Source organism: Grampus griseus (genome assembly GCF_964374135.1).
Source record: "Grampus griseus genome assembly, chromosome: 3".
NCBI classification, from domain to species: domain Eukaryota; kingdom Metazoa; phylum Chordata; class Mammalia; order Artiodactyla; family Delphinidae; genus Grampus; species Grampus griseus.
The window spans coordinates 171,817,188-171,835,365 of NC_139019.1; the positions used below are offsets into that span (position 1 = coordinate 171,817,188).

Sequence of the window (18,178 nt, forward strand, 5' to 3'; positions counted from 1 at the left end):
GCCGCGGCTGCGGGCTGAAGGCTTTACGCCAGGTTAGGAGGCGGTCGCACTGGGGGCTTCAGCGGGAAGCTGGGGCCTGGGTGGAGACGGAGGCCGAACCCCCTGGCCCTGTGCTGTTCGGCCCTGGGAGGAGCGGGGCAGGACGGGCTTCCCCGGGAGCGGGGTTCCGGAGCGTGTGTAGGTTTTGCTGGGCGGCAGGAACGGCCCGGTCCATGCTCCCTTCTCCCACCTGCAGAGATGGGCTCCAAGGCCAAGAAGCGCGTGGTGCTGCCCACCCGCCCGGCGCCCCCCACGGTGGAGCAGATCCTGGAAGACGTGCGGGGGGCACCCGCCGAGGACCTAGTCTTCACCGCCGTGGCCCGGGAAGGTAGGGGGAGCCCAGGTCGGGCGGGGGAGAGGCGGCCCAGAGACCCCAGCAGGAAGGGGAGGAGGAAGCGCCTGGCTGCCTTTAAGACATACTGGCAGAGTTAAGTAGTCAGGACGGAGACTGTCTGGCCCTGCAGTGCCAAAAATACGTAGGTCTGGCCTTTTGCAGAAAACGTGTGCCCGCCCCTTGTTCAGAAGTTTGGAAGCACATGAGTGTCATACAGTTGTAGGGTGAATTTTGTGTTCCACTCAGTGAGGTTCGTTTATTCATTCAACAAACCTTCATTGAGAACCTGTTGTGGGTCAGGTTCTGGTCTAAGCACTGAGGTGGATAGGTGATGAAAAAAGATGGAAGTGCCTGGGACTTCCCTGGCGGTCGAATGGTGACGACTCGGCGCTTCCACTGCAGGCGCCACGGGTTCGCTACCGGGTCGGGGAACTCAGATCCCTCCTGCTGCGCGGCGTGGCCAAGGGGGGGGGGGGTGAAAACCTGCGTGCCCTCGGGCCGTTCTAGTGGGTAGAAACGTTCAATATGTAAGGCTTGTGGGACGATAGAAAGTGAGAAACGCTCTGGGGCTTTGTTTGTTGTTGTTGTTGTTTGATTGTTTTTGGTGTCTTTTTTTAAAGTTGAAGTATAGTTGATTTACAGTGTTTTGTTAACTCCTGATGTACAGCAAAGTGACTCAGTTATACGTACATATACATTCTTCATATTCTTTCCCATTATGGTTTATCACGGGATATTGAATATGGTTCCCTGTGCTCCTGAGTGGGACCTTGTTGTTTATACAGTTTGTATATAATAGTTTACACCTGCTAATCCCAAACTCCCAATTCGTCCCTTCCTCGCCCCCCCTCCCCTTTGGCAAGCACAGTTCTGCTCTCTATGTCTGTGAGTCTGTTTCTGTTTCGTAGATAAGCTCATTTGGGTTGTTTTTTTTCTTTTCTTTTTCTTTTGGCCGCGCTGTTCGGCATGTGGGATCTTAGTTCCCCGACCAGGGATCGAACCCATGCCCCCTGCAGTGGAAGTGTGGAGTCTTAACCACGGGGCCACCAGGGAAGTCCAATTTGGGTCATTTTTTGTTCTTTTTTTTTTTGCGGTACGCCGGCCTCTCACTGCTGTGGCCTCTCCTGTTGCGGAGCACAGGCTCTGGATGCACAGGCTCAGCGGCCATGGCTCACGGGCCCAGCCGCTACGCGGCATGTGGGATCCTCCCGGACCAGGGCACGAACCCGTGTCCCCTGCATCGGCAGGCGGACTCTCAACCACTGCGCCACCAGGGAAGCCCCTTATTTTATTTTTTTATTTTTAAAATTTTTAAAATACTTATTAACAAATATTTATTGAGTATGTGTGGTGCACTGCTATAAAGTGAATGGTGTTTTGTTTTTTTAAAATTTATTTTATTTTTGGCTGCACTGGATCTCCGTTGCTGCATGCGGGCCTCTCTCTAGTTGCAGCAAGTGGGGACCACTCCTCGCGCACACACACACACACACCATATCTTTATCCATTTATCTGTTGATGGACATTTAGGTTGTTTCCATGTCTGGCTATTGTAAATAGTGCTGCTCTGAACATTGGGGTGCATGTGTCTTTTTGAATTAGAGTTTTGTCTGGCTATATGCCCAGGAGTGGGATTGCTGGATCTTATGGTAGCTCTATTTTTAGTTTTTTGAGGAGCCTCCATAGTGTTTTCCAAAGTGGCTACACCAACTTACATTCCCACCAACAGTGTAGGAGGATTCCCTCTTCTCCACACCCTCTCCAGCATTTATTGTTTGTAGACTTTTTTTTTTTTTGGCTGCGTTGGGTCTTCATTGCTCTGCACGGGCTTTCTCTAGTTGTGGCGGGCGGGGGCTACTCTTCGTTGCAGTGCGTGGGCTTCTCATTGCGATGGCACGGGCTCTAGGCACACGGGCTTCAGTAGTTGTGCCTTGCAGGCTCAGTACTTGTGGCACACAGGCTTAGTAGCTCCACAGCATGTGGGATCTTCCCGGACCAGGGCTCGAACCCGTGTCCCCTGCATTGGCAGGCGGATTCTTAACGACTGCGCCACCAGGGAAGCCCCGTTTGTAGACTTTTTAATGATGGCCATTCTGACTGGTGTGAGTTGATACCTCATTGTGGTTTTGATTTGCAGTTCTTTAATAATTAGCGATGTTGAGCATCTTTTCATGTGCCTGTTGGCCATCTGTATGTCTTCTTTGAAGACATGTCTGTTTAGATCTTCTGCCCATTTTTCGATTAGGCTGTTTTGTTATTTTGATTGAGTTGTATGAGCTGTTTGTATATTTTGGAGAGTAAGCCCTTGTCAGTCGCATCATTCGCAAATATTTTCTCCCATTCCATAGGTTGACTTTTCGCTTTGATGGTTTCCTTTGCTGTACAAAAGCTTGTGAGTTTGATGAAGTCCCATCTGTTTATTATTTTATTTCCATTATTCATTTATTTATATATTTTGTCTGCGTTCGGTCTTTGTTGTGCCACGTGGGATCTTCATTGAGGCACGTGGGCTTCTCTCTAGTGTGGCGCACGGGCTCCAGGGTGCGTGGGCTCTGTAGTTTGCGGCACACGGGCTCTAGTTGAGGCGCGCAAGCTCAGTAGTTTGCGGCATGTGGGATCTTAGTTCCCCCACGGGGAACTAAGGGAGGATCAAACCCTCATTCCCCGCGTTGGAAGGCAGATTCTTTACCACTGGACCACCAGGGAAGTCCCAGTTTTGCTTTTATTTCTGTTGCCTTGGGAGACTGACCTAAGGAAATATTGGTACCATTTATGTCAGAATGTTTTGCCTGTGCTTTTTTCTCGAAGTTGTATGGTGTCATATCTTATATTTAAGTCTTTGAGCCTTGTTGAGTTTATTTTTGTGTATAGTGTGAGGGAATGTTCTAACTTCACTGATTTACACGCAGCTGTGGGACAGTGGTTTTTTCCCTTAATAGTAAAAAAAAAAATTCCGTTCTTTGTTCCATGTAGCCATATTTCAAGGGCTCAGGAGCCCCTGGTGGCTCAGCTGGAGGGCGTTTCCATCATTTGGAACGTCGTGTTGGACGGGGCAGCCCGAGGAACAGGAGCTGTATTTATCTCTGGCCCGCGGCTGGGTCTTCAGAGGCCACTTGAGCCCCAACTTAAGGATCCTGGGCCCAGTTACCCCATGAGCAGTGCCGGGGCCACTCGAGGGCGAGGGGCTTCCCCTGCCGGCCTGTGTTCACATCTAGGACCATACCTGGCCTCCGTGTGCACTGTCTGGCCTTTCCCACCTTGTTACTAAAGCAGATAAAGTGATTTTTAGTTAAATGCCAGCGTTTCTGGGCCTGTTTGTAGACAAGGAAACCAGGCAGAGTGGAGAGGACCTTGACGTATCTCCAGGTGGCCCTGAAACCTGTGCTTTTCCTGCCCTGGTCCCCCCACCCCCCCGCCACGCCCTTTAGGAAGCGTGGTCGTTGGGAAATGTGCGTCCATGCCCTCCTGGCCTCCTCTCACCTCCCTGATTGCTGAGAGCACAGGTGAGGCCGGCCAGCTCATGGTCAGGGTCAAGGCCCTTTCCAGGAGCTGGAGCCCACCCCCAGGCGGGGCCAAGGGACAGTGGAGTCTGGCCTTTACTGTGACTTGTGCCCTTCGGTCCACTGCTTTCTTTGGGGGGTAAACTGAGTCCCCTGTGTGGCCAGCGGGCAGTGATGCTGCCGTGTCCTGTCCCCAGACCCCCCAGCCCCCTCGGGAAGGGCCGAGGACACTGAGACCCAGCGGGAGCAGCTCTACCAGCAGAGCCGGGTCTACGTGGCCACGAACCAGCGGCTGTGGCGCGCGGGCGCCCAGCTGAAGCAGCAGCGTGAGGAGCTGTGGCGGGCACGCGAGGAGCTGGAGCAGGAGGTCAGCCACGTGGGCCAGGTGGCTCTGTCGGGCACCGCGGCCGCCACCTTCCTGGGCTGACCCGGCTCCCCGGGGCCTTGGGGCCTCCGCTCGACACCTGGCCTGGCGCACCTCACCTGACACCTGGCCCCTGGGTCCCGGAACCAGGGTCCAGGCTCTCTGATCCGCGGCCTAGGCACGCCTGGCACCCAGAGACCCCGGGGGACACAGCCCGCCCAGCGGGTGGGGCTGCCTCAGCCAGGCACAGGCCCCTCCCCGAGGGTGGGGTCCGGGTTGTGCGCATGCCCCTTGCCCTCAGGAGCCCCGACTGGACTTCCTGCGGGGCCCAGCCCCCGAGGGCCCTCCGTCCATCCTCCCTTCCTTCCTCTGGCGACCCTGCTTCACTGCTCCCCACATCAGACTGAACTGGTGGGACCCACCCCTCTGGTTCTGCCGTCTCCGTGTTAACTGGGGGGCCCCAGGGGTCCCAGAAGAGGGTGGGGAGTTTAGTGTCCTCCCTGACACGTAGTGGCTATGGTTATGTGAGGAGCTGTGGCCCCCCCAGGGCCCAGATCTGAGATGGGGCCTCGCGGTGGGTGCCACCCCTCAGGGCCCCCGGCACCCCGACCCAGGGCCTGGGCGCTCCCCCAGGGCACTTGTCTGTCCGTCAGCTGTGGGGTTCTGTCACATGGGGGCGCCATGAGAGGACGTGGTGGTCAGTCCACTGCCCCGGGCCATCACCCAGCTGCCCTCCTGTCCGTACACCTTCGTCTGTGGACAGGTGGGTGGTGGGGCAGGAGAGGATCTTGAAAAGGGCATCACCCTAAAAAACCCATCCCATGAAGACCAGAGAAGCAGTAGGCTGGCGGGAGGTGGCCCGGGGCCAGGCCCGTCGTGGATGAGCGCAAGTCCCTCTGATGAAATCCCTGTGTGTGGCTGCCTGAACAGTGCCTCCATAGACCACTCCTTTGCAGGGTCCCCAGAAGCTCGGGGCAGTGCTGGGGCCCAGCACGCAGGGCCCTGGCAAGGGAGACCCTGCGCATCCCAGGCAGAAAGAGTGTCTGCTTCACCCTCAGAGACCCCGAAACTGGAGACTTGACTTTGGAGGCCCAGGAGACAAGCCCAGTGCGGGCTTGTCTCTAGTGGCAGCAGTGGACGCCAGGCTGCCTCCTCCAGCGTGCGCTGGCTAACAGCGGGCCCCTGGGGTGAGCTGCTTCCCCTCTCCCTGCCTGGCCTGGCCTCCGGGTGGGGCCGCCTGTCTTTGGGGCACTGTCCACCCTCCAGATCCCCCCTGGCATCAGGCAGAGACACTCCACTGACTCCTGCCGGGTGCCTCCCCCTGCGCCTGTTCTGAGTGCTCTCCCTGCACCTCCGGGTCACGCTGGGGCTCAGCCCTCGGGCGTCCCCTCGCGTCCTCGCGGTTGTGGGGAGCGAGGCTCTGCAGGTGGCATGTGGACCCCCACCCTGGCTTGTCCCCCCCTGGAGACGGGCGCAGGCATTGTGGAGCGCAACTCAACAGCTGTTTATTAAAGGTGCATGTGAGACGCCTGGTTCCGCGGCCTCCTTCCGCCAGACGATGGCTTTACAGTTGGGGGGACAGGATGGGACGGGGCTGTACGTATTTACACGTGTCCGGTGGCACTGCAGACCCAGGAGGGAGATGCAGGGTGGAGGGGGAGCCTAGACAGCTGGGCTCGGGCGGCAGCCGGCAGGGTGGCAGGGGTCAGGTGATGCACCGAATCCAGCACCCAGCTCGTGGTGTCCATCTGCTCCTGGGCCCAGGTCCGGGAGTGGGTGTCCTGTGTCCCCTCAGCGGGTGGCCGGGCGGCATCCTGAGGGCTTCAGACTTTGGTCCTCCAGCTCCTGCCGCAGACGACTGTCCAGCAACCGCCAGTGCCTTCCTCCAGGAAGCGCATCTTCTCAGGGCCCTGGGCCCCCATTGGCCTGCTGGGCTGGGTGATGAGGCATGGCTGGCCCCGCTGCAGGGGTTGGAAAAGGCAGAGGTGGCCCTGACAGGATGGCCCCGGCCTGGGGAGAGAACGCCTGGGCCAGACAGAGGGCAGCGGGGGCGGCCGGGGAGGGTCCTCTGCCCCCAGTCACGGTGGCTGCGCTGCTCGCCGAGAGGTAGCTCTGGGAGTTCGCCCCACGGCCCACGTGGGGAGACAGGCACACAGCGGCCAGAGCGCCACCCGGGTCTCCCAGTGCGGGGGGCTCCCACCCCGGCCCTCACGGCTGGGCGAGCTGGGGTGGGTCCCCCTTTTCCAGGGGAGGCTGGCCCATGGTGGTGGTGGGCAGCATCCTTCAGCCCCCATATCTGAGAAGGCGCTCGGAAGACCCCCCAGTCCCGCCCTTCTGGCTACTGACGGGGACTGGGGGCGGCCGGTATCTGAGACGCGTCTGATAGTGATCCGCCTGGGGGCCCGGTCCCTGGCACCCTGCTCAGCCCCCGGCCTCCTTCGCTGCTGCCGGCTGGCCCTCCACAGGAGGGGCACGTGGTGCAGCCCTTCTCTCGTGCTGCATTCAGGCCCTCAGGCAGAGTCCTGGCGCCTGTCCTGCAGGACGGTGTGTCGGTGTGTCGGGTGTGAGGAAGGGGTTGCAGTCTGTGTGTCTCAGCAGCGGCACGGTGTCCGAGGGAGGGGAGGGACAGTCGGTGGTGCCCGGGGTGGAGGTGGGGCCCCTCCAGCACCTCCTCTTGACTCAGCCCTGCTCCCCCTCCTCCCAGAGAAGGGACAGATGCTGGCACAGGGTCCCCGGCCCCAGGAGCAGCTCTGCAGGGCGACTGTGACTTTAGATCCACGGGACGACCGAGAGCAGCCCCGCCCAGAGCTGGGTTCTGCAGGGAGGCGGTGGGCGGCTCTTCGTGCAGGTATGCCGGGGCTCCCCCTCTGCCTCCTCTGGGACCAGCTCCCTCCAGCACATGTGGGCTCCAGGGCCCCCGCTCCGAGTCCCACAGCTGTGCTGGACCTCAGGGAGGAGGCCGTGCCCGCACGGAGCCCACAGATCCAGGGCTTCCCGCGTCGCAAAGGAGGTTGAGATCGAAAAGGGAAAGGCCGGGGGCCGGGCGCCGGGCGCCGGGCGGGCGCCTCCCGGGACGTCCTCAGAGTGCAGTCCAGGCCCGGCGGCGGGGCGGTCAGCCGGGCCCCGGCCTCCCCTCGGTGCCCCGCCCGCCTCGGCCAGAGCCCTCGCTGCACGCCTGCCTCTCCATGTTCCTTACGAGGATTGCGGGGGTGCTGTGTCCAGACCACCCCCGGCCAGTCCCAGGGTGCTCCAGGCTCCCTACACTCGCCGTCTCGGGTGGGGCTGCCTTTCTGTGGGGCTCAACCACGCCCCTCCCCCGTGCCCCTCGCTGAGGCTGAACAGGCAGGCCAACCGGCTAAGCCCTGGTGAACAAATTACTCAGCCTTGCCCGTAATTACAGGCTTCCTGCTCTGCCATGGTTGCCTGCCAATGCCCCCAGCTGGCAGGCTCCCGTCCCCCACGTCGGCGGGCGGGCACTGTCACCTCCCTGCGGCTCCCCGGAGGGGAGGGGAGGGGAGGGGGTGTGGTGCTGATGCTGGGCCCGGTGGAATCAGGAGCCCAGGAGGGCACTGCCGAGGACAGCCCCAGCCAGGAGGGTGGTCTCCACGTGGGGGCCAGGCTGGGACGGCGCCCTCGTAGGCACCCCCTGGCGGGGACGCAAGGTCCACCCTGCAGCTCACTTTCCTTGCAGAGCCCCCTGGGCATGGAAGCAAGCGCCTACGCAGTGAGGGTGGGGCCCGTAGCAGGGCAGAGGCTCAGAGGGCGGGGCCCGGGTGGGCAGGCGGGTGCTGGGACCACCCTCGGGGCAGCCAGACGGCCCTGGGCCGGGAGAGGACGTTCTGGAAGGCCAGCCCCGGCCACTATCCCAGGAGGCCGGTAGGGGCGGGGGCGGGGGCTTTCTCCACGGCAGAGTCAGTGGTGGCTACCACCATGGGGCTGGGCACATAGTTGAAGGGGGGGACGCGGGCGGAGCGGCTGGGGGAACCGTGTCGGCTGGCTGGGACGAAGGGGCCGGGGGCGGGCGCCTTGGCGGGGCCCGGCCCGTCCACGTCGCTGCCGAGGAGGGAGGGGGCGCTGCCGGTCGTGGCCTGTGGGGTCACCCAGCTCTCCAGGCTCGGGGACGTGCTCGAGTTGGTCTTGGTAGCTGCGAAGTCCTCGGTCTGGACCACGGCGTCGCTGGTCTTGCGCTGCGGAGGGCCTGTGGGGCCGTCCTCCGGTGAGGAGCCCAGCAGGGGCAGGGCGCGGGGGGGCAGCGTGCTCCGCAGGATGTGCGGAACGTCCTCGTCCCGGATGCGACGCCACGTGGTGCCCGGCGCGGCCTCCCCGGTGCTGCTGCGGGGTGCGTTGTCTGCCACAGGCACGGGGGCGTCGGGCCCGCGGGCCACACTGATGTGAGGCAGGGAGGCGTAGCGCTTGACCGTATCGGGCCGGGCGGCTGGCATGCGGACGGGCAGGCGAGACGGGCTCTCAGAGCTGGTGCGCCGGGGCGGCCGCTCGCCCAGGCCTGGCCGGGCCGTGGGGGGCCGCTGGGCGGCGGGAGCCTGCCGGGGGGCCGCCCGCAGCTCATCACAGCGCGAGGAGCATAGGAAGACGGCGGGTAGCGCGGGCCGGCCGCGGCGGGGCAGGCCTGCCTGGGCAGCCGGGGTGGCGGCCTCAGTTGCGGACAGTTCGGTGCGTCGGCGGCGCAGCAGGCCCGGCGACTCCTTGATGAAGGTCAGCTGCCTCCGGAAACCGGAGCGGTCGGAGGCCTCGCTGCCGCTGGAGCGGGCGGAGGCCACGCTGCCACTGGAGCGGGCAGAGGCCACACGCACGAGCCCTGGGCGGCCCCCTCGGGCCCTTGGACCTGGTTCCGGGGCTGCCTTGGCCAGGGGTGGCGGCCCCCGCCGGGTGGGTCTCTGCATGAAGGGGATCCGCACGGGCGACTTCTGTGTCTTGTGCTGCTTGGCCAGCAGGGCCCGGGCGGGAGTCTTGGTTGCGGGGGAGGCCCCGGGGCCGGGCAGGGTTCCTGTGGCCTGGGTGGCCGGGGGTGACCTCCTCGGCAGAGGCTGTGAGGCCGGGGAGGTCTGGGAGGAGCTCGACGAGGGGGTCTTGGCGAGGCGGGCAGGTGGCGTGGCACTCCTCTGAGGGGGGCTCAGCGCCGCCAGCTCCGAGATCTTGCCGGGTCGGTGCAGGCTTCGAGACCGCTGCTGCCCGGGGCCAGGGATTTTGGCGGGGGCTGCTGGCTGCACTGGACTTGGGACTCCCGTCTTTCTCGGCACATTGCGGGGCCCAGGGGCACCTTTGGGCTGGGCCCGGGTGGCTGGGCTCGGCATGTAGATCACTGTCCGTCCCCGGAGCACGGCTGGCACCCCGGACGCGGCCTTCTGAGTGCCACGTGGCTTCTCCAGGCCGCTGCTGCGCTGGGCCAGAGCCCTGTCCCGTTTCTCTGGCCGCATGGCACTGCCCACCTGACCCTCTGCCCTTGGCCTTCGACCCTTCCTGTGCAGGGGAAGCTGCAGGGTGGAGCCCACCGACCGCCCTGAGGCAAAGGACAGAACGGAGTCGGACTCAGAGGAGGCCTCGTGGGTGGCTGCCGCCGCTGCCTGGTGTAGCCACGTGACGATGGAGTTGGCCCCCTCCTGGATGGCGCGCCACTCGACGCTGTCCAGGTCTGAGGCGTGGTCCGAGCCCGCTGCCTCCTCACTGTGCTCCCGGGGCCCCTCTGCTGGCCTCTTCTCCTGCTGCACCGCTGTGGACTGGCGGCACCCTGGGCCAGACACCTGGGGCCGGCGCCTGGGCATGGCTGAGCCAGTGCAGCGCCGGAGCAGCTCTGCCTCGGCCCGCGGGCGGGGGGCGCTGTCCCGCCTGCCCCCGGGGCCTGGGTCCTTGGTGACCCCTGGCTCGCGGGCTCGGGGCCGGCTGGCTGCGCGCTCAAAGGGCTCAGGCTCGCTCAGGGAGCTGGCGGAGGAGCTCAGGGAGTAGCATGGTGGCGTCTCATCAGCGATGAGGCTGGGCTGAGCCCGGGCTGGCGGCGCAACCTTGGGTGCGGCAACCTTGGGTGCGGCAGCCTTGGGCGGCGCGACCTTGGGCACGGCCTGCACCTCCTTCCTGCCACCAGCCGGGTACTCCCTCTTCACCGCGCGGGGGATCGCAGATGCCCGCCGCGGGGGTGCCACCGCCGCTGCCGCGGACGGCTCTTCGTCTGAGTCGTTGCCATAGAAGCAGTACACGGCCTCCTCGGTGGGCGTCGTGAGGCATAGAGACTGCAGGGCCCCGTCCCCACGCGCCTGTCCCGGGCGGGAGCTGTCCCTGTCTCTGCAGGCGCTAGGGGGCCGGCAGAGGGGCAGCTCCAGCCTTGCGCGGCTCCTGCCAGCCCCCCGGGGCTGCTCTGTGCTCCGGCCCGTGCCCCCCGCCCTGTGCCGGTGCCCGGCGGGCTGCCTGGTGGGGGCGGCATGGCCCGCAGCCTTCTGCCCCTGCGCAGGCCCGCCATCCCCGGGGGGTCCCTGCAGTGTCTCCTCGCTGAGGGAGGTGGTGCTGGAGAAGGTGACCGGCGTGCCCTCGGCCGAGTCGGTGCAGGACTCATCCTCCCGTGCCGGGGCGGGCACCAGCATGTAGACGGGCACGGGCAGGGTGCGGTGGCCAGGCACCAGCGCCGAGGCCACCTTGCGGAGCCGGGCGGGCACGGTCCCACCCAGGCACTCGCGCAGCAGTTCCAGGTCCCGGTCGGTGGATGTTGGCCCTTCGAGGCGGCCGCTGGCCTCATCCCGTCGGCGGTGCCCGGGGCCCACGCCTCCCGCACTGCTGCGCTCAGGGCAGGCTGGGGGCAGCAGCCGCAGCTCCACGTCCTTCTGCACATAGAGCTCATGCAGGGCCAGCGCACTCAGGCTGGAAGCACACGAGAAGTTCTCGTCGGGCTTCTCCACGGTGAAGCGCACGCTGCCCGCGTCCAGCTCAGACGGTAGCCGGCAGCGCTCCCGGCAGTCGGCGATGTCCAGGAAGCGCTTCACGTAGCTCTCCCACTGCAGGCTGAACTGGGTGACCTCACGCTCGCCCGGCGGCGCAGGGGCCGGCGGGGGCGTCTTGCTGCGGCTCGGTGGCATGGTCTGCCCGGGGCTGTCGGGCAGCTCGCTGGGGCTGACTGTACCGCTGCCCAGCCCGCTGCACGGATCACTGGCGACGGAGCTGGCAATGGATGGGCTCTCGAAGCTGCCCAGCGAGCTGACCGAGCTGCAGCGGCTCAGCACCAGTGGCGTCTCCTGTACGCAGTTCTCAGACGAGCTGGACGGCGTGGCGTCCTCCACCCCCAGGCCCCGGCCCCGCTGAGGCACAGGGATGGCCATGGGCAGGGAGGCGGAGCCCGGCCCCTGCCAGGCCCCGTCCAGCCCGGCCTCGCTGGGGCCAGCCTCCTCCAGCCCCTCCAGGGACGAGTCGCTGTCATCCAGGTCCCCGGCCTCACTGGGCCCTGGGCGGCCAGCCGAGGACAGTGAGGACAGGGAGCTGCAGCGGGATAGGCAGAGGGGCGCCTTCTCCACCGCCAGCTTCTCGGGCACCTTGCTTAGGTCCTCTGCGGGCAGCCAGGCCTGTTTCCGGGCCCTGGGGGCCAGGGACCCCGCGCCCGCTCTGGTGGTGCCCTCAAGCAGTGGCACATGCTGGTAGGTGGGCGACAGCTTGATGGTGCACACGCGGGCATCTGTGGCCGCGGTGTCCCGGGCCTTGGGCTCAACCTGGCCGCTGGGCAGGTTGAGGTCAAGCCGGCTGGGCCGCGCCTGGCCGCACAGGGGTCCCTCGCAATGCTCGGCCAGCGCGGCCAGCGAGCAGGGCTGCGAGTGCTCGCGGGGACAGTGCCCGTCGCTGGTGCTGCCGCTGTTAAGACTGTCGTTTGAGAGGCTGGCGTGGGCCGCCTTGAGCCGCAGCAGCGGGTGAGCCCGGCTGCCGGCCTCTCGCCGCCCTGCCTCGGGCCCCCGGCAAGGGGAGCAGGAGTGCGCACGGCCCTCCCGTGGGGCCTCCTGCCCGGGATCCCCAGAGCTGAGGCTGAAGCTGTCGTCAGACGAGGTGTGCAGGGCCGAGATGTCCTCCACCAGCCGGTCGATGCGCGCCACTGCCAGTGCCAGCTTGGCCTTGGCCCTGGCTGCCACAGCTGCCTCCCCGCCGGCCTCCTTCTCGGACTCCAGGCCGCCCCGGCGGGCGGGCGGGGTGCGGGCCAGCGCCTGGCCCTGCAGGAAGGGGCTGCCCAGGAAGAGGGGCAGCACGGCGGGGCTGGCGGGCTCGGCGGTGGCGGCAGCTGCGGTGGCCAGAGAGGGTGCGTCGTCATCATCAAAGCAGCCCGAATCAGAAGCGTAGTCCTGGGCCAGGCCATCCAGGTGGCGCAGGGGCGGCAGCGGCTTCTTGGAGGCGGCCTCGGCCTCGGGCAGGCCTTGCTTCTCCAGGTGGTCAAGTGCCTGCGCCAGGTGCCGCGCGTCCAGCGCAGCCTCCAGCGCCCGCTGCTTGCGCACATACAGGCTGGGCGCACAGGCGCTGGGGGAGACGGCAGTGGCTGCCGCCTGGTACTTGGCGGGCCGGTGGGCCAGCAGGTTGCGCAGGGCGGCGGCGCTGCCCATGGCGATCATCTTGTGCTTGGAGTGCACCAGGTTGCGCAGCATGCCCACAGCACCCAGGTCCCACAGCAGCTCCTGGTCACCGGCGCTGCGGGCCGACAGGTTCCAGAGCGTGCCACATGCGTTGCTCACGATGGTCAGGCTGTGCGACGTCAGGTGCTGCAGCAGCGTCTGCAGGCAGTTGTGGTCCCGCAGCACCTGCCTGCGGGGGCCGGAGGGGTGAGGAGGGGCGGGAGGTGTGCGTCAGACCCCCGCCAGCCCGGACCCCAGCCCACCGGACACCCGCCCGCCGGCAGGACCGTGGCCACGTGGGGCAAGTCAAAACGGAAGGTGCCCAGGTGACATTGCATTTCAAAGGAAGGGATACATTTTTAGTAAAAGCATATCCCAAACATTGAGTGTGCTGTGCTTGTGTGAAAGGTTTCATTTATTAATCTCAGCAAACTATTTATGAAACAATACTAATGTGTTAACATTACTTATTATTTACCTTTTCTTTTTTTTTTTTTCCCCCCCGCTACGCGGCCCTCTCATTGCTGTGGCCTCTCCCGTTGCGGAGCATAGGCTCTGGGCACGCAGGCTCAGCAGCCATGGCTCACGGCCGGACCGGGGCACGAACCCGTGTCCCCTGCATCTGCAGGCGGACTCTCAACCAGTGCGACACCTGGGAAGCCCCTATTACTTATTATTTAAAATGAAATTTCATTAAAACCATCTCATTTTATTTCTTTAATTTTTATTTTACATTGGAGTACAGCTGATTTACAGTGTTGTGTTACTTTCAGGTGTACAGCTAAGTAATTCAGTTATACATGTACGTATATCCGTTCTTTTTCAGATTCTTTTCCCATTTAGGTTATTACAGACTATTGATTGGAGTTCCCTGTGCTACACAGTAGGTCCTGTTGATTTCCTATTTTATGTATAGTAGTGTATAGTATAACTCATTTTAGGGCACCTAAATCTTGTGATATTTGGGGTATACTGAAGACAGACTTCTGTTTGCTTTTAAAAATACTAAGTATTGTTTCTTAATTATTGGCATTACTAGTAAATAAATGTTTTATTTTACTTGGTAAGATCTTTAGCACAAGTATCTCCCATGCAACATTCGGGAATATACTAAAGATAGTGTTTTTAAAAGAAAACATAAATCTAAGTATTGTTTGTTAATTATTAGCATAATTAGTAAATCAGCGTTTTAATTTAATTGATAAAGTCTTTAGCACAAGCACATCCCATGCAGTGTTTAGGATATACTTTTTCAAAGTTATATGTGTTTTCATATATCTGAAGCATTATTTATTAGTAGTATTAACAAATAATTTTATTTATTTTAATAAAGAACACATTTTTACTATTATTTAGAAAATAATGCTTTTTTGTTTCTTTGTTTGTTTTTGTTTTTGCGGTACGCGGGCCTCTCACTGTGTGCCCTCTCCTGTTGCGGAGCACAGGCTCTGGACACAGAGGTTCAGCGGCCATGGCTGACGGGTCCAGCCGCTCCGTGGCATGTGGGATCTTCCCGGACCGGGGCACGAACCCATGTCCCCTGCATCGGCAGGCGGACTCTCAACCACTGCGCCACCAGGGAAGCCCCTGTTACTTATTATTTAAAATGAAATTTCATTAAAACCATCTTATTTTATTTCTTTAATTTTTATTTTACATTGGAGTACAGCTGATTTACAGTGTTGTGTTACTTTCAGGTATACAGCTAAGTAATTCAGTTATACATGTACATATATCCGTTCTTTTTCAGATTCTTTTCCCATTTAGGTAATTACAGACTATTGATTGGAGTTCCCTGTGCTACACAGTAGGTCCTGTTGATTACCTATTTTATGTATAGTAGTGTATAGTATAACTCATTTTAGGGCATTTCAATCTTGTGATACTTGGGATATACTAAAGACAGATATCTGTTTGCTTTTAAAAATACTAAGTATTGTTTCTTAGTTATTGGCATTACTAGTAAATAAATGTTTTATTTTACATGGTAAGATCTTTATCACAAGTATCTCCCATGCAACATTCGGGACTATACTAAAGATAGTGCTTTTAAAAGAAAACAAAAATCTAAGTATTGTTTGTTAATTATTAGCATAATTATTAAATTGTTTTATTTTAATTTATAAAGTCTTTAGCACAAGCATATCCCATGCAGTATTTAGGAGATGCTTTTCAAAGTTACATGTGTTTTCATACATCTGAAGCATTATTTATTAGTAGTATTAACAAATAATTTTATTTTATTAAAGAACACATTTTTACTATTATTTAGAAAATAATGCTTTTTTGTTTGTTTTTGCAGAACGCGGGCCTCTCACTGTTGTGGCCTCTCCTGTTGCGGATCACAGGCTCCGGACACACAGGTTCAGCGGCCATGGCTCACGGGCCCAGCCTCTCAGCGGTATGTGGGATCTTCCCGGACCGGGGCTAGAACTCGTGTCCCTAGCATCGGCAGGCAGACGCTCAACCACTGCGCCACCAGGGAAGCCCCTATTACTTATTATTTAAAATGAAATTTCATTAAAACCATCTCATTTTATTTAATTTTTATTTTACATTGGAGTACAGCTGATTTACAGTGTTGTGTTACTTTCAGGTGTACAGCTAAGTGATTCAGTTATACATGTACATATATCCGTTCTTTTTCAGATTCTTTTCCCATTTAGGTTATTACAGACTATTGATTGGAGTTCCCTGTGCTACACAGTAGGTCCTGTTGATTACCTATTTTATGTATAGTAGTGTATATAGTATAACTCATTTTAGGGCACCTAAATCTTGTGATATTTGGGATATACTGAAGACAGACTTCTGTTTGCTTTTAAAAATACTAAGTATTGTTTCTTAATTATTGGCATTACTAGTAAATGTTTTATTTTACTTGGTAAGATCTTTAGCACAAGTATCTCCCATGCAACATTCGGGAATATACTAAAGATGGTGTTTTTAAAAGAAAACAAAAATCTAAGTATTGTTTGTTAATTATTAGCATAATTAGTAAATCAGTGTTTTAATTTAATTGATAAAGTCTTTAGCACAAGCATATCCCATGCAGTATTTAGGATATGGTTTTTAAAAGTTATGTGTTTTCATACATCTGAAGCATTGTTTATTAGTAGTATTAACAAATTATTTATTTTAATAAAGAACACGTTTTTACTATTATTTAGAAAATAATGCCTTTTTTTTTTTTTTTTTTTTTTTTTGTCATGGGGTACGTGGGCCTCTCACTGTTCTGGCCTCTCTGTTGCGGAGCACAGGCTCTGGACACACAGGTTCAGCAGCCATGGCTCACGGGCCCAGCCACTCAGCGGCATGTGGGATATTTCCGGAGCAGAACACGAACCCGTGTCCCCTGCATCGGTAGGCGGACTCTCAACCACTGCGCCACCAGGGAAGCCCCTGTTACTTATTATTTAAAATGAAATTTCATTAAAACCATCTCATTTTATTTCTTTAATTTTTATTTTACATTGGAGTACAGCTGATTTACAGTGTTGTGTTACTTTCAGGTGTACAGCTAAGTGATTCAGTTATACATGTACATATATCCGTTCTTTTTCAGATTCTTTTCCCATTTAGGTTATTACAGACTATTGATTGGAGTTCCCTGTGCTACACAGTAGGTCCTGTTGATTACCTATTTTATGTATAGTAGTGTATAGTATAACTCATTTTAGGGCACCTAAATCTTGTGATATTTGGGATATACTAAAGACACATTTCTGTTTGTTTGCTTTTAAAAATACTAAGTATTGTTTCTTAATTATTGGCATTACTAGTAAATAAATGTTTTATTTTACTTGGTAAGATCTTTAGCACAAGTATCTCCCATGAAACATTCGGGAATATACTAAAGGTAGTGTTTTTAAAAGAAAACAAAGGGCTTCCCTGGTGGCGCAGTGATTGAGAGTCCGCCTGCCGATGCAGGGGACACGGGTTCGTGCCCCGGTCCGGGAAGATCCCACATGCTGCGGAGCGGCTGGGCCCGTGAGCCGTGGCCACTGAGCCTGCGCGTCCGGAGCCTGTGCTCCACAATAGGAGAGGCCACAACAGTGAGAGGCCCGCGTACCGCAAAAAAAAATAATAATAAAAAATTAAAAAAAAAAAAAGATAACAAAAATCTAAGTATTGTTTGTTAATTATTAGCATAATTAGTAAATTAATGTTTTAATTTAATTGATAAAGTCTTTAGCACAAGCACATCCCATGCAGTGTTTAGGATATGCTTTTTAAAAGTTACGTGTTTTCATAAATCTGAAGCGTTATTTATTAGTAGTATTAACAAATTATTCATTTTAATAAAGAACACATTTTTACTATTATTTAGAAAGTAATGTGTTTTGTTTTGTTTTTTGTGGTACGCGGGCCTCTCACTGTTGTGGCCTCTCCCATTGCGGAGCATAGGCTCCGGACGCGCAGGCTCAGCGGCCATGGATCACGCGCTCAGCCGCTCAGCGGCATGTGGGATCTTCCCGGACCGAGACACAAACCCGTGTCCCCTGCATCGGCAGGCGGACTCTCAACCACTGCGCCAGCAGGGAAGCTCCTATTACTTACTATTTAAAATGAAATTTCATTAAAACCATCTCATTTTATTTCTTTACTTTTTATTTTACATTGGAGTACAGCTGATTTACAGTGTTGTGTTACTTTCAGGTATACAGCTAAGTGATTCAGTTATACATGTACATATATCCGTTCTTTTTCAGATTCTTTTCCCATTTAGGTTATTACAGACTATTGATTGGAGTTCCCTGTGCTACACAGTAGGTCCTGTTGATTACCTATTTTATGTATAGTAGTGTATAGTATAACTCATTTTAGGGCACCTAAATCTTGTGATACTTGGGATATACTAAAGACAGATTTCTGTTTGCTTTTAAAAATACTAAGTATTGTTTCTTAATTATTGGCATTACTAGTAAATAAATGTTTTATTTTACTTGTTAAGATCTTTAGCACAAGTATCTCCCATGCAACATTCGGGAATATACTAAAGATAGTGTTTTTAAAAGAAAACAAAAATCTAAGTATTGTTTGTTAATTATTAGCATAATTAGTAAATTGTTTTATTTTAATTTATAAAGTCTTTAGCACAAGCATATCCCATGCAGTATTTAGGATATGCTTTTTAAACGTTATGTGTTTTCCTACATGTGAAGCATTATTTATTAGTAGTATTTACAAATAATTTTATTTATTTTAATAAAGAACACATTTTTACCATTATTTAGAAAATAATGCTTCTGTTTTTTTTTTTTTGCAGTTCGCCAGCCTCTCACTGTTGTGGCCTCTCCCGTTGCAGCGCACAGACTCCGAACACACAGGCTCAGCGGCCACGGCTCACGGGCCC

General features: G+C 57.0%; 2 protein-coding genes and 1 long non-coding RNA gene across 6 annotated transcripts in view; 2 read left to right on the forward strand and 1 right to left on the reverse strand.

Annotated features, from left to right (window-relative positions):
* Positions 1-9,795, forward strand: LOC309820599 (UPF0449 protein C19orf25 homolog). 4 transcript variants are annotated; one of them, XR_014296530.1, is made up of 5 exons: positions 1-32; positions 236-367; positions 4,071-4,240; positions 6,942-7,085; positions 9,724-9,795. XR_014296530.1 is itself a non-coding variant. In XM_082651448.1 (4 exons), exons 2-4 carry the CDS (start codon positions 238-240, stop codon positions 7,002-7,004), a joined length of 363 nt encoding a protein of 120 aa, XP_082507574.1. In that variant the 5' UTR covers positions 1-32; positions 236-237; the 3' UTR covers positions 7,005-7,340. The 4 variants fall into 4 exon arrangements, 3 of the variants coding, with proteins under 3 accessions (XP_082507574.1, XP_082507573.1, XP_082507575.1); XM_082651448.1 differs by lacking the exon at positions 9,724-9,795 and having other exon boundaries at positions 6,942-7,340; XM_082651447.1 differs by lacking the exons at positions 6,942-7,085; positions 9,724-9,795 and adding an exon at positions 5,194-6,325.
* Positions 8,098-18,178, reverse strand: part of APC2 (APC regulator of WNT signaling pathway 2) — a gene marked incomplete at both ends in the record, with an annotated part of 27,585 nt that continues 17,504 nt past the window's right edge. The window contains one exon of the mRNA XM_082650415.1: positions 8,098-13,012. Coding sequence (XP_082506541.1) covers positions 8,098-13,012 — 4,915 coding nt within the window. The remainder of the gene's footprint in view (positions 13,013-18,178) is intronic.
* Positions 13,689-15,500, forward strand: LOC309820600. The gene is made up of 4 exons (XR_014296531.1): positions 13,689-13,705; positions 14,268-14,629; positions 15,125-15,223; positions 15,472-15,500. It is a non-coding gene; the product is annotated as an uncharacterized lncRNA (long non-coding RNA).

Bases quoted from the DNA above. Each gene is read 5' to 3' on its own strand.
- LOC309820599 (XM_082651447.1), top strand. From the start codon at position 238: ATGGGCTCCAAGGCCAAGAAGCGCGTGGTGCTGCCCACCCGCCCGGCG. The intron at 368-4,070 runs GTAGGGGGAGCC...TCCTGTCCCCAG, and splicing joins CACCGCCGTGGCCCGGGAAG to ACCCCCCAGCCCCCTCGGGA. The intron at 4,241-5,193 runs GTCAGCCACGTG...ACTCCTTTGCAG, and splicing joins GCGAGGAGCTGGAGCAGGAG to GGTCCCCAGAAGCTCGGGGC.